Genomic DNA, 14,287 nt, shown 5'->3' on the forward strand with positions numbered 1-14,287 from the left:
GTCAGTCCTTTTTGATAGCCTGCTTCATTCAAATCTAGCAAAAATACCCCAATTTATTATACCCAATTTCAAACTCCATCCAGCCGTAATCAAGGCTTTCAACGTTCTTTCTCGTTTTTTTTAAGAAGGAAGGGCTTAAAACTTCCCGTTAAAGGTTTTAGATCATGAACAATGGATTGACTATTTTAGAATTTGTATTTCAAAGTATTTAGACCCATTTTGAGCAAAAATGACGTTGAAATGATAGTTACCATTGCTAATCATGTCAAACGTCGATTTTTTTCTCACCAACAGATTTTTTTCAAAATAATTTTTTAAACTTTGGCAACTATGGCCCGTGATTTACTCTTAACCAGCTTGCAGCTATCTCTGCAAACATGAGAATATAATCCCCGACTTTTAAGATATTAAATAAAAAAAAAGTTTTTTTTTTAGCTGAAAGTAAGGAGCGACATTAAAACTTAAAACGAACAGAAATACTTCGTATATGAAAGGGGCTGCTTCCTCATCAACGCCCCGCTCTTTACGCTAAAGTTTGACTCTTTCTCTCAACTCTGCTTTTTAAAATAGTAAAAAACTTTAGCGTAAAGAGCGGGGCGTTGATGAGGAAGCAGCCCCTTTCATATACGAAGTAATTTCTGTTCGTTTTAAGTTTTAATGTCGCTCCTTACTTTCAGCTAAAAAAAACTTGTTTTTTTATTTAATTCCTGAACGTTTTTGAATCAATGCATGTTTTGATTTTGGCTCTCCGCAAAGGAATAATTAACACGAAATTTGCAAGTTTTTTTTTTTTTTTTTTTTTTTTTTTTTTTTTTTTTTTTTTTTTTTTTTGGCTAAATGGCTTTCTCAGAGTTTTGATCGAATGATTTTGAGAAAAAAGGGAACAGGGGAGGAAGCCTAGTTGCCCTACGATTTTTTGGTTACTTAAAAAGGCAATTACAACTTTTAATTTTTATGAATGTTTTTATTAGTAAAAGATAAACGTAACTTATACGGAACGCACTTTTGTAATCTCATGTTTTTATTACATATATGAGGGGTTCACCCCCTCGTCAGTACCTCGCTCTTTACATTAAAGATTAAACTTTGTCCCAATTCATAAGAATGACCCCTGAATTACAAAAGCCGTAGAATAAATAGTTGGAATCACTAAAAATAATTTAGCGTAAAGAGCGGGGTACTAGGAGGAGGTGAGCCCCTCATATGCGTAATAATTTCTGTTCGTTTTAAGCTTTAATGCTGCTCCTTACTTCCAGCTGGAATCAACTTTTCAGATTTATTTTTTCATTTTTTTAAAATAATGCTAGAAAATCCTGCACTCCCTTCATTGAAATTTTCTTCCGCCAAAACAAATTCCTCGATGGAAAGTTCCCCTAACATATCCCCCTCTTGTCCAACCCTCCCCCAACCGAAAAATCCCCCTGAAAACGTCTGTTCACTTCCCAATAACCATTACTATATGCAAGCACTGGTCAAATTTTGTAACTTGTAGCCCCTCCCACGGGGACTGTGGGGGAGTAAGTCGTCCCCAAAGACATAGTTATAAGGTTTTTCTACTACGCTGAATAAAATGGCTATCTCAGAATTTTTTTCCGTTGACTTTGGGAAAATAATTAGCGTGGGAAGGGGCCTAGGTGCCCTCCAATTTTTTTGGTCACTTAAAAAGGGCACTTAGAACTTTTCATTTCCGTTTGAATGAGCCCTCTCGCAAGATTCTAGGACCACTGGGTCGATACGATCACCCCTGGGAAAAAGCAACAACAAAAAAAAACAAAAAAACAAACAGACAAATAAACACGCATCCGTGATCTGCCTTCTGGCAAAAAATACAGAATTCCACATTTTCGTAGATAGGAGCTTGAAACTTCTACAATAGGGTTCTCTGAGACACTTAATCGGATGGTGTGATATTCGTTAAGATCGTATGACTTTTAGGGGGTGTTTCCCCCTATTTTCTAAAATAAGGCAAATTTTCTCAGGCTCGTAACTTTTGATGGGTAAGACTAAACTTGATAAAACTTATATATTTAAAATCAGCATAAAATGCAATTCTTTTGATGTAGCTAATAGTATCAAAACTCCATTTTTTAGAGTTTTGGTTACTATTGAGCCGAGTCGCTCCTTACTACAGTTCGTTAGCACGAACTGTTTGATAATATATATATATATATATATATATATATATATATATATATATATATATATTATATATATATATATATATATATATATATATGTATATATATATATATATATTATATATATATATATATATATATATATATATATATATATATATATATGATCCAGCCCCCCCCCCCCCCCCCCCCCTGTCCTGAATGACACTGCCTTATATTTGTATTACTTTAAAAAAACTTTCCACAAAAAAGTTTTTCAAAGAAAAGTAAAGAGCTTTTTTAAATCGTTTTTTTTTTAAATCAACGTTTTTCTTTTTAAATCAATTATTTTGGAAAATCTCCAGATCCCCCATAAGATTTTGAGCATCCTCGATAATGGTACTTACCAATATCTATCCCAAATTATTAATAAAACTTCCCAAATGAACAGTTGGAGATGGAGCACACTGACTATAGCGACAGTGGTAAAGATGCAAGTTTGTATCTTCAAAGAAACCTGCAAGAAATACACAAAATTAATCAACAAGTTTAAAAAAAGACAACATAAAAATACTTGCGATTGTGGAAGAAGATCCAGACAAAACAAATGGATTGTGGGAAAAATCAACACAACATTAAACCGACCTCCCTATCGCTAAACTGGGATGAGGCGGGTGGTAATACCCGGCCACTGTTTAAGGTCTCCCAACAGTCACATGCACAAGAGTATATTTGGTGGCGAAGGAGGTGCAAGGGATTTCTAGACACCCTTCTCCTCCCAGCATATCGTTGGGAGGAAATCGTAACAATATGGATATCCCTTTGGTTGAGTGATCCAAAGTAGCCCCCCCCCCTTTTGCCTACATACTTGAAACATACGAATATTCAGAAAAGTATACCAGGCAATACCAATATTAGGGGTATCGGGTGTAGGTATGCAGACCAGACAGATACCCAGGGGCATCAATTCACGAAAAAGTAGGAGGGAAGAGCAAGGGTTTTTGCTCTATCTTTTTTTTAAAAGGGCATTTTTCAAAATCCAGAGGGAGAGGGCAATTTTTTCTTTTTTCGAAAAGCAAATACCAAAAAGGGGATATTTATATAGATCTAGGAGGTAATGGAAATACCTCCAGATCCAGCCTACTCAAATTTTATAACTATCGCACAACTTTTTTGGTCTTCCAATTATGTACTTTTTGTTGACTATTTTCTCAAATCACCAAGGAGAAATATTGTATATGTGCTTAAAATGGGCCCAAAATCCTTCTTAATCAAAAATCGATCCTCTTTCGCCAAACAAATCGACTCTACTCTTTAGTTTGCATATGTGGACAGAATTTGGGATACACGTTTCAAAAGGAGAATGACAAGGAAGGAGAAAAAAAGTCTAAAGAATTCTCCTAGCGAGATTGAAGACACCGTAGGCCACTGTTTGAAGAGAATTAAGTAAAGGTGAAGGGGAGAAAATAGAGGGAATGGGTTCCAGCTCTCGCGAAATGCGATAGTTACGTGAAAAATGAACTTTGTTAGTATAGTAACCGGAAAAAAGACCACTTGTTGTTTTATCACCACACCAGGAAGATATTCAATACCATTTTACTTTTCGAATAATTATATCAAGGTTCTCTCGGTAAAAAGAAAGGGTGAACGGATATCTAGGAAGAGAAAAATATTCAAAGGGCATGATTGGTGGGCTGGAAAGAACACAACTGGCAATTTTTTTTTTTCTTAATTAAAATCGAATAGTTGTGGGCGCCAAGCCATTGCTAACTGTAGAAAAAGCTAAGGCAGATAGTCCGATTGAGTGAGAGGTAAATCTGGCATTAATCGACATACATTTGCTTTGATCCGTTGTTATGGCTAATGCTAAGTCAGCAACCATTTTTCACTTAGTATACGTACATAAATAAAAGTATTTTTTTCGCAGCTGAGCATCCATAACACGAATTGATTATCAGAGTTAAATACCACGAGGAGAAGGGGTTTCAGACGCAATGTTTCAAAATTGCAGGATCCCCGTAGTTCTTTCCACATCTTCCATTCAGTTGACTCATTTGTAGTGCTAAGTTTTGTATTTTGTGCGCTTTCAGAGTCAACGCTATATTGCTGCCAAACGTAAAGGCCATTATTTATTTATTTTTTTTCCAAAGACACTTCTAATGGAAGGGGTTGTCGCATAAACTTCAGAAGAGCTCATTTGATTGGAAGTCGGAAGTTCTATTGCCCTTTCTAAGAGTCGAAATTGATCGGAAAACAATTCGCCCCCAACACCATTTTTCCCCGAATGTACCCGATAAAAATTTTGACATACCCATTTGGTTAAAAAAGTTCAAAGATTATATAATAAAAACTCCGGGGTCAACAAAACCCCCCAGGGTATGAGGGCAGGCGTTGTAAAATACACCCTCGGGGAATATATGGTTCTTATAGACGAAATGCTCGTACAAACTCCAGAGAGGGCTCAATTGATTAGAAAATTAAAGCTCCAGTTCACTTTTTACGGGTCAAAAGATATTAGAGGGCAATTTGCCCCCCTCAAGCCCTTTTTTCTCCAAATACATCCGATAAAAATTTTGTTAAAAATAGTTCAAAGATCATATAACAAAAACTCCAGGGTCAACACAACCACCATGGCCCGGGAGCATGCGCTGTAAGTTACGCCCTTGGGGCACATATGGTTCTTAGAGAAGGGGTGCTAGTATAAACTTCAGAGAGGGCTCATTTGATTAGAAATTAAGTTCTAGTTCGCTTTTTAAGAGTCAGGTGATATCTGAGGGCCACTAGCCCCCCAAACCCATCCGATAAAAATTTTGAGATAGCCATTTTGTTACAAATAGTCCAAACATCAGATAACGACCCGAAGACATGCGTTATAACTTATGCCCTTGGGAACATATGGTTCATATAGAAAGGATCCACGTATAAACATTTGAGAGGGCTCATTTGGTTGGAAATTGAAAGTTCTAGTTCACTTTTAAAGAGTCAAAAGAGACCGAAGGGCCCAGAGCCCGGGAGCAAGTGACAAACCCCCAGAGCCCGGAGGCAAGTATTTTAAGTTATGGTCCGATGGCATATAAGGTATGTATGTAAGGGAAGGTAGTATAAACTTCACAGGTATCTAGTTTGATTGAAAATTGAAAGTTCTAGTTACCTTTTTATGAGCCAAATGGGATCGGAGGGTATCTACCCCCCCACAAACCCTCTTTCCGCAAATACATCAGATCAAAATTTTGACATTGCTAATTTGTTTGAAATAGGCCAACAATCAGAAAACAAAACTTCAGGGTCAATATAACCCTCCCCTAGAGCCCGGAGGAAGGGTTGTAACTTATGCTCTGGAGGCATATACAATTTTTATGGGAAAGGTGGTCGTATAAACCACGGAAGGGATTCAAATGATTAGAAATTGAAACTTCTAATTCCCTTTTTAAGAGTCAAAATGATCCGTTTGAAACTAATCTCCCTCCCCCCGCCAACCTTCTTTTCCCCAAATGCGTCCGATTAAATTTTTATATAGCCATTTTGTTAAAAATAGACCTAAGATCATATTACAACGACTCCAGGGATAACACAGAACACCAAAACCTGGGAGCAAGTGTTGTAAATTATGCCCCGGGGGTATATAAAGTTTTATGAAGAGGATGGTAGCATAAATATTGAAGGCGGCCCCTTCGATTGTAAATCAGACTTTCTAGTGACCAGTTTAAGAATGAAAAGTGATCGGGGGACAACACTTCCCCCAGAGCCTGGGGGAAGTGTTGTAAGTTATGCCCCAGGGGCAGATAAAGTTTATTATAAGGGGTGATCGTACAAACATAAGAGGTGGCTCATTTGATTGGAACTTGAAATTTCTAATTACCTTTTTAAAAGTCATCAATTGATAGGCGGGCATATCCCCCTCCTTTTCTCCAAATGCGATCGATCAAAATTTTGAGATAGTACTTTTTTTTTAAATATTCCAAAGATCAGTTGGTCCACAACTGAAAAACTTCGGGGTCCACATACCCCCCCCCCCAAACCCGGAGGAGGGGCTGTAACTTATGCCCCGGGGTAAACAAAGTTTTTTTTTACAGAACAGTTCTAGTTCCCTTTTTAAGAGTTAAAAGTGATCCGATGGCAACTAGCCTTTCCCCACCAACCCAAAGGCCGCAAGGCTGAATTTTTTCTCCAGGGGCACTTCATATGCAAGGAGTGGTGTTATAAACTTTGGAGGGGGCTATTTAAATTGGAAATAATAATTTCTTATGCCCTTTTCAAGAGACAAATGTAATTGGAGGGTACGCCCTCTTTCCCCAAACGTATCCAATCAAAATTTTGAAATGCCCACTATGCCCGAAATAGTCAAGAGGTGAAGTAATTAAAAAAAATTAATCCTCGGGGGTTGAAAAAACCTACTATTGCACCCAGGGCAAGGACTGTAAGCATGCAAGTTGTCCATTTTTCATATATAAGGTTTTTATCGAAGTGGTAATCGTATAGAATTCGGAAAAGCTTCATTTGATTTAAACTGAAAGTTCTAGATTCATTTTTAAAACTCAAGAGTAATCAGACGGTAAGCATCACCCCCCCAAACCTTTTTTCTAAACGCTTTCAATCAAAATTTTGAGTTGGCCGTTTTGTTCAAAATCGTCCTAATGTCAAATAGCTATGGTTACAGGTTTGAACCCCCACCCCAAGCCAACAGGAAAAGAGCTGTAAGTTATACAAGCAGCCAATCGCTAACATATAAATCTTCTATGGAAGGTTTGGTCGTATAAACATTGGAGAAAGTTCATTCATTCAGAAATCGAAATTTATTGCGCCCTTTTTAAGAATCAAAAATGATTAAAAAGTAACAAGCCCTCCCCCCTTTAGCCTTTTCCCCCCAAACTCATCTTTGATATAGCCACTTTGTTCAAAATAGTCCTAAATTCAAATTGCTACAAACTTAGGAAATAAGAAATCCTCTACAGCCTCCAGGGAAAGGATTGTAACTTATGTAAGTTGCCCATTATTAGAATATACGTTTTTTTTGTGAAAGGGGGGGGGGGGGGTCTTATTAATATTGTAGGGGGCTTATTTGATCAGATATTGAAAATTTTGGTTCTTCTTTTAAGAGTCAAAACTGATCAATGGGCAAGCAGACCACGCCCAACTTTCCCAAAGGGCATACAGTAAAATTTTTAGATATTCATTCTGTCCAAAATAGTTCAAAGGCCAAATAAATATGTTTCTGGCTTTGAACCCCACCCCAGGCCCGGGAACATGGTCCTGAGTTACGGAACTTGCTTATTGTTACTTTGTTTACCTTGATACCCTATTTATTTCAATGCTTTCTTTACTTTGATTGAATAAAAATAAAACAAGTTTTTTTTAACTGGAAGTAGGGAGCAACATTAAAGCTTAAAATGAACAGAAATCACTCCGTAGATAAAAGGGGCTGTTCCCTCCTCAACGCCCCGCTCTTTACGCTAAAGCTTATTTATTTTCACGATTGAAGGTTAGAACAATGACAAAATATTGCATTACACACCACAAATTTCTTTCGGTGGTATATATATGAGAAAAATTGACAAAATATTGCATCAAAAACCAAAAATTGAATTTTCAAATAACTGCGGTCAATACTTAGAAAATGTATTAACATATAAATACAATCTAAGATAGGTCTGGAAAAAAAAATTTTTTTTCCAGACTATTTATGCAATCAAAATTTGCATAAATCATGCAACTATTTATGCAATCAAATACTAACCTATTAACTAATTAAGAAAACTAATAATTAGTTCTAAGTTCTTTTGATCCAATTTTTATAAGGATTAAATTAAAAAAACAAGTTTTTTTTTTAACTGAAAGCAAGGAGCGATATTAGAACTTAAAACGAACAGAAATTACTCCGTATATGAAAGGGGCTGTTCCCTCCTCAGCACCCCGCTCTTTACTCTAAAGTTTGACTCTTTCTCTCAACTCTACTTTTAAAACAGTAAAAAAAACTTAGCGTAAAGAGCGGGGCATTGAGGAGGGAATAGCCCCTTTCATATAGGAAGTAATTTCTGCTCGTTTTAAGTTTAATATCGCTCCTTACTTTCAGTTAAAAAAACTAATTTTTTTATTTAATTTCTGAACGTTTTTGAATTAATGCATGTTTTGATTTTGGCTCTCCACACATGAAAAATTAAAACGAAATTTGCATATTAATTATTATTTTTTTGGGCTAAATGGCTTTCTCATAGTTTTGATCCGCCGATTTTGAGAAAATAAGGAGCGGGGGAGTAGGCCTAGTTACACTCCAATTTTTGGTTACTTAAAAAGGCAACTAGAACTTTTTATTTTACGAACATTTTTATTAGTAAAAATATACGTAACTTACGAATTAGCTTACGTAACGGACTTCTAAATTCGCAAGTTTTTACTGCGTATATGAGGGGGTTCGCCCCCTCGTCAATAAATCTCTCTTTACACTAAAGCTTAAATTTTGTCCCAATTCCTTAAGAATGACCCCTGAATCACAAATGGCCGTAGGGTGAATAGTTGAAATTAATAAAATTACTTTAGCGTAAAGGGCGAGGTATTAGGAGGAGGTGAACCCTTCATATGCGTAATAATTTCTGTTCGTTTTAAGTTTTAATGTTGCTCCTTACTTTCAGTTGAAGAAACTTTTTCATATTTATTTTTTTCATTGCTCTTGAAAAAAAATGCTAAAAAATCCTGCGCCCCCTTCATGGAAATTCTCTTCCCCCATGACAAAATCCTCCATGGAAAGTATACCCCGCATAACCCCCTCCCCTTACCCCTCAACCAAAAAAGTACCCCTGAAAGTGTCTTTACACTTCCCAATAACCATTGCTATGCGTAAACACTGGTCAAAGTTTGTAGTTTGCAGCCCCTCCCAAGGGGACTGCGGGGGAGTAAGTCGTCCCCAAAGACACAGTTTTTAGGTTTTTTGACTATGCTGAATAAAATGGCTATCTCAGAATTTTGATCCGGTGACTTTGGGAAAAAATTAGCATGGGAGGGGGCCTAGGTGCCCTCCAATTTTTGATCACTTAAAAAGGGCACAAGAACTTTTAATTTCCGTTGAGTGAACCCTCTTGCGACATTCTAGAACCACTGGGTCGATACGATCCCCCCTGAAAAAAAAATTCTTGCGGCGAAAAATAAAAAAATCCACATTTTTGTAGATAGGAGCTTGAAACTTCTACGGTAGGGTTTTCTGATACGCTGAATCTGATGGTATGATTTTAGTTAAGAATCTATGACTTCTAAGGGGTGTTTCCCCCTATTTTTAAAATAAGGCAAATTTTCTCAGACTCATAACTTTTGATAGGTAAGACTAAACTTGACAGAACTTATATATTTCAAATCAACATTAAAATTCGATTCTTTTGATGTAACTATTGGTATTGAAATTCCGCTTTTTAGAATTTCGGTTACTAATGAGCCGGGTCGCTCCTTACTAAAGTTCGTTACCGCGAACTGTTGTACCACGGTACTTTGATACTAGTTTTGATACTTCGATGAAAGCTTGATGTTTAAAAAAATAATTTTGAAATCAGGCATTTTCTAAAAACTTAAAATTTTTTGCAGTCAAAAACGAACAAAATTAATTAAAAAAAAAAACTTTCCCGAAAAAGAAGTTTTTCAAAGAAAAGTAAAGGCCATATTAAACTGAATATCAGCAGATGCAAATACCAGGTACGAAAATCACACCATCAGATTCAGCGTATCAGAGAACCCTACAGTAGAAGTTTCAAGCTCCTATCTACAAAAATATGGAATTTTGCATTTTTTGCCACGAGACAGACCACGGATGCGTGTTTATTTGTTTTTTTTTCAGGGGCTATCGTATCGACCCAGTGGTCCTAGAACGTCACGAGAGGGCTCATTCTGACGGAAATTAAAAGTTCTAGTGCCCATTTTGAGTAACCAAAAAAATTGGAGGACACCTAGGCCGCCTCCCACGCTAATTTTTTTCCCAAAGTCACAGGATCAAAATTCTGAGACAGCCATTTTATTCAGCATAGTCGAAAAACCTAATACCTATGTCTTTGGGGAAAACTTACTCCCTCACAGTCCCCGTGGGAGGGGCTGCAAGTTACAAACTTTGACCAGAGTTTACATATAGTAATGGTTATTTTGAAGTGTACAGATGTTTTCAGGGGAATTTTTTTTGGTTGGGGGAAGGGGTTATGTGGGGGAGCTTTCCATGGAAGAATTTGTCACAGGGGAAGAGAATTTCCATGAAAGGGGCACAGGATTTTCTAGCATTTAAAGAAAAAATGAAAAAATAAATTTGAAAGTTTTTTCAACTGAAAGTAAGGAGCAGCATTAAAATTTAAAACAAACAGAAATTATTATGCATATGAGGGGTTTACCTCGCTCTTTACGCTAAAGTATTTTTAGTAAATACTTTAGTTAATTTCAACTATTTATTCTACGCCCTTTGTGATTCAAGGGTCATTCTTAAGAAATTGGGACAAAATTTAAGCTTTAGTGTAAAGAGCGAGGTATTGACGAGGGTGCGAACCCCCTCATATACGCAGTAAAAACATACGAATATAGAAGTTCTTTACGCAAGTTAATTCGTAATCTATGTATATTTTACTAATAAAAACGTTTGTAAAAAAAATAAAAGTTCTAGTTGCCTTTTTAAGTAACCAAAAAATTGGAGGGTAACTAGGCTTACTCCCCCGCTCTTTTTTTCTCAAAATCAATCAAAACTATGAGAAAGCCATTTAGCAAAAAAAAAAAATAGATAAATGTAAATTTCGTTTTAATTATTCATGTGTGGAGAGCCAAAATCAAAACATGCATTAATTCAAAAACGTTCAGAAATTAAATAAAAAAAAGTTTTTTAAACTGAAAGTAAGGAGCGATATTAAAGCTTAAAACGAACAGAAATTACTCCGTACATGAAAGGCGCTGTTCCCTCCTCCACGCCCCGCTCTTTACGCTAAAGTTTTTTACTGTTTTAAAAAGTAGAGTTGTGAGAAATAGTCAAACTTTAGCGTAAAGAGCGGGGCGTTGAGGAGGGAACAGCCCCTTTCATATACGGAGTAATTTCTGTTCGTTTTAAGTTTTAATATCGCTCGTTACTTTCAGTTTAAAAAACTATAATTGTTTTTATTTAATTTATAATCAGAATCCAATACAGAATCCTTCAAAGCTTTTCGAACAAATTAAACTACCTGGGTTTGAATTACGCAACTAAAAATATTGCGAAACAAGTCAGAAAACTCGTTTCTTTACTTCGGACATTAAGATCACTTTTGAAGAAATGTCAAGAGACTCAGGAGGCAAGATTCAATCGAAAATAATTAACATGCAGGAAATTTAAGGATTAGGTTTGTTTTGAAGTGACTTAGCTTCGTTGGGGCAAATCGATTCTTAGAATTTTTAAAATTAAACATGCATCGTATACATGGTGCGGAAATGACATTAGTAATTATTTTTTTGAATAATAAAAGAGGAAAATCAACAACCATTAATTTATTAGCTAATGGGCTTCTCACACACTGTACCACTTTTTAGCTCCATTTGTTAGTATTTTACAAAGTGCTAGGCTGATAGTGTGTGTGTACTTCAAAACTGATAAAACCGTATATTTAAAAGATACAAGTAAACTGATACAAAACAAGAGAAAAACTTTATTTCCGGGCCCCAAATCCTTGGCATTGATTTAAGAATCCCCAGTAGCCACTCATCCTTACCATCAATCAACAAACCATCTCTTAAATTCACGAATTCTTTCCATCTAAAAAAAAAAAAAAAAAAAAAAAAAAAAAAAAAAAAAAAAAAAAAAAAAAAAAAAAAAAAAAAAAAAAAAAATCTCCCAAAATGTCGTATAGGGGGCAAGTTAGTAGTCTATTTTGAAATATTTCGATTGATAGAAAATTGGCCCACACATGGATCCGAATTCTGATATGCTTAACTAGCAATTATAATTTAAAATAATATTCTTCACCAAACCTCGACGGGGCACGGCTCTACACCACATGGTGTATATGTCAGAACGCCATGTGTGCCGTGCACGCTTGGCATACTTCCGCCATGGTTGGCACTTGCCACCTGATATAAGTGTTTTCTGAAAGTGGGCACCCCCTCGCCAAAAACCTCTTTAATATCTCTTAAAGAAAAATAATAAACTAGTCAAAGCACCCTTGAATTGCCGTATAGTCACACCCTTGCCTGTTCATGATGACACCCCATCATGGTTGCAGCGGTAGCTGCAACCTAGTAAAGAGCGAACAACAGCACGTAGTAATCAAAAGTTAAAAAAAAGTGTTTAAAAAAACTGCCTGATGAAAAAGAATGCCATCTGACCCTGACTCTGGAATCGCAACTATTATTTCGGTTCGTGTTAAAAGTAAAAGTTTATTACAAAAATACATTTATGGTGATTTCGTAAAGAAACCTGAAACCCCTGGAAAATGGCGTCAGATCAAAATGGAAAAGTGTACCACTAGAATCAGCATGGTACACACATTGTGCGACAACCTTGTACTGGAAAATTACAGTCTGCCTCCTTGAACAACAAGGGAAATCATTTTTTTAATGGCTTTAAAGGGAAATTCTTAATGGCTCATTCAAAAGCTTTTTCTCATATCTATTTGCTTTTTATAAATTCCGTCATCTGCAAGTACTATACGGGACTATAATGGCACTTGATGTGCCTTTTCTCAAGGGGTGGTACAAGCAGGGTACTAGAGCATCACGGGCAGATTCTTATAGCTCATATTAAAGATATTACTCATATCTACGTTCTTCCCATAAATTCCACCATCTGCGAGTTGCAGGTGGCACTAAAAACGGCACTTTTGGCGCCATGTCTCAAGTGGAAAAGCTAGGCTGTTGGGCTAGCAGAACTTATAAGAGCTATGTTTAATGGCTCATTTAAAAGCTCAAATCTACGTGTTTTTTTTTAATTTTATAATTCGTAAGTGCGATATAGCACTAAAAACAACACTTTTGGTGCCACTTCTTAAGTGAAAAATCCCTGATGTACAAAACATGGACTGTTGTAATAGTTATGTTCCAGAACCCTTAACTGAAGTTTTACAAGAACCGCTCCCATACACCACCTCCCAGCCCCCTTAATAAGTTTCATAAAACATCTGCTCACCAATAAGCTAGTGCAACATTAGTAGCCTACCACACCATCGTAGATAGATGCTTAATGGCTCAATTAAAAGCTATTACTTATATTTACTAGGTTTTTACAAATTCTACCATCTATTAAATTTCACAGATTTCAATGTTAACTAGTTTCTGGTGAGAATTTGCAAGGAATTCTTTGTCATGGTTGAAGCACTAGCTGCAACCTAGTAAAGAGCGGACCGAAGCCCGTAGTAACTAAAAATTAAAAAACTTTAAAACTGTCTTTTCTTTTTTTTTCTAGAGCTCATTCAAAAGCTATTTCTCACATGTACGTGGTTTATATATACTCCGCCATCTGCAAGTGCCGTATGGCACGAAAAAAGATGCTGTTTCTCAAGGGGTGGGGCTAGCAGACTACCAGAACGTCTCAGATTTTTGATGGCTCATATGATAATATTCTTCTTATCTATGTTCTTCCTATAAATACCACCATCTGCAAGTTTCAAACGGCATTAAAAAACGACACTTTTGGTGCCATATCTCAAGTGGAAAAGCTGGGACTAGTGGGCTACCAAAACTTTTTAAGTGTCGTTTAATGGCTCATTGGAAAACTTTTGCTTAAATCTACATGCTTTTTTTTATAAATTCTACCATTCGTAAGTGAGATAGAGAACTGAAAACAACACTTTTAGTGCCACTTCTTAAGTAGAAAATTTTGGAAGTATCTAACAGTATCATTGTAATAATTATAGTCCAAAACCCTTAACTGGGGGTTTGCAAGAACACCTCCCGCATGCTCCTGCTCCAGGCCCCCTGAATAAGCTACACAATCAGAGTCTTACAAACACCAATATATTAAATTATATTATTAGAGGCGTGGTTCTGTTAGTTACAGTGCTGGACTTCAATTTAGATTATCATGCGGTCGATTCCAGCTATTTTTTTTTCCAATCAAGGTTTGTCCCTTCTTATGATTACGTTTCAGATAAAACCACTATTTTTGCAAATGTGATGCACTCGTTTTTAGAGCATATCCTAGGAAGGCTCAATTTAAACCAATTACTCATAAAGGTAAAAGGTAAAGGATACGGCAT

At 36.3% G+C, this 14,287-nt stretch overlaps 1 protein-coding gene across 3 annotated transcripts in view; it reads right to left on the bottom strand.

The window, feature by feature from the left end:
- LOC136036926 (uncharacterized) overlaps positions 1-14,287 on the bottom strand; it is a 103,453-nt gene that overhangs the window by 9,754 nt on the left and 79,412 nt on the right. Inside the window, exon 7 of one of the 3 annotated variants that reach the window (XM_065719330.1) lies at positions 2,469-2,634. The exons of the other annotated variants lie outside the window; for them this stretch is intronic. Coding sequence (XP_065575402.1) covers positions 2,521-2,634 — 114 coding nt within the window. The 3' untranslated portion in view covers positions 2,469-2,520. Of the gene's footprint in view, positions 1-2,468; positions 2,635-14,287 lie in introns of those variants that run through there. 3 annotated transcript variants of the gene reach the window in all.

Source organism: Artemia franciscana, chromosome 2, assembly GCF_032884065.1.
Source record: "Artemia franciscana chromosome 2, ASM3288406v1, whole genome shotgun sequence".
NCBI lineage: Eukaryota > Metazoa > Arthropoda > Branchiopoda > Anostraca > Artemiidae > Artemia > Artemia franciscana.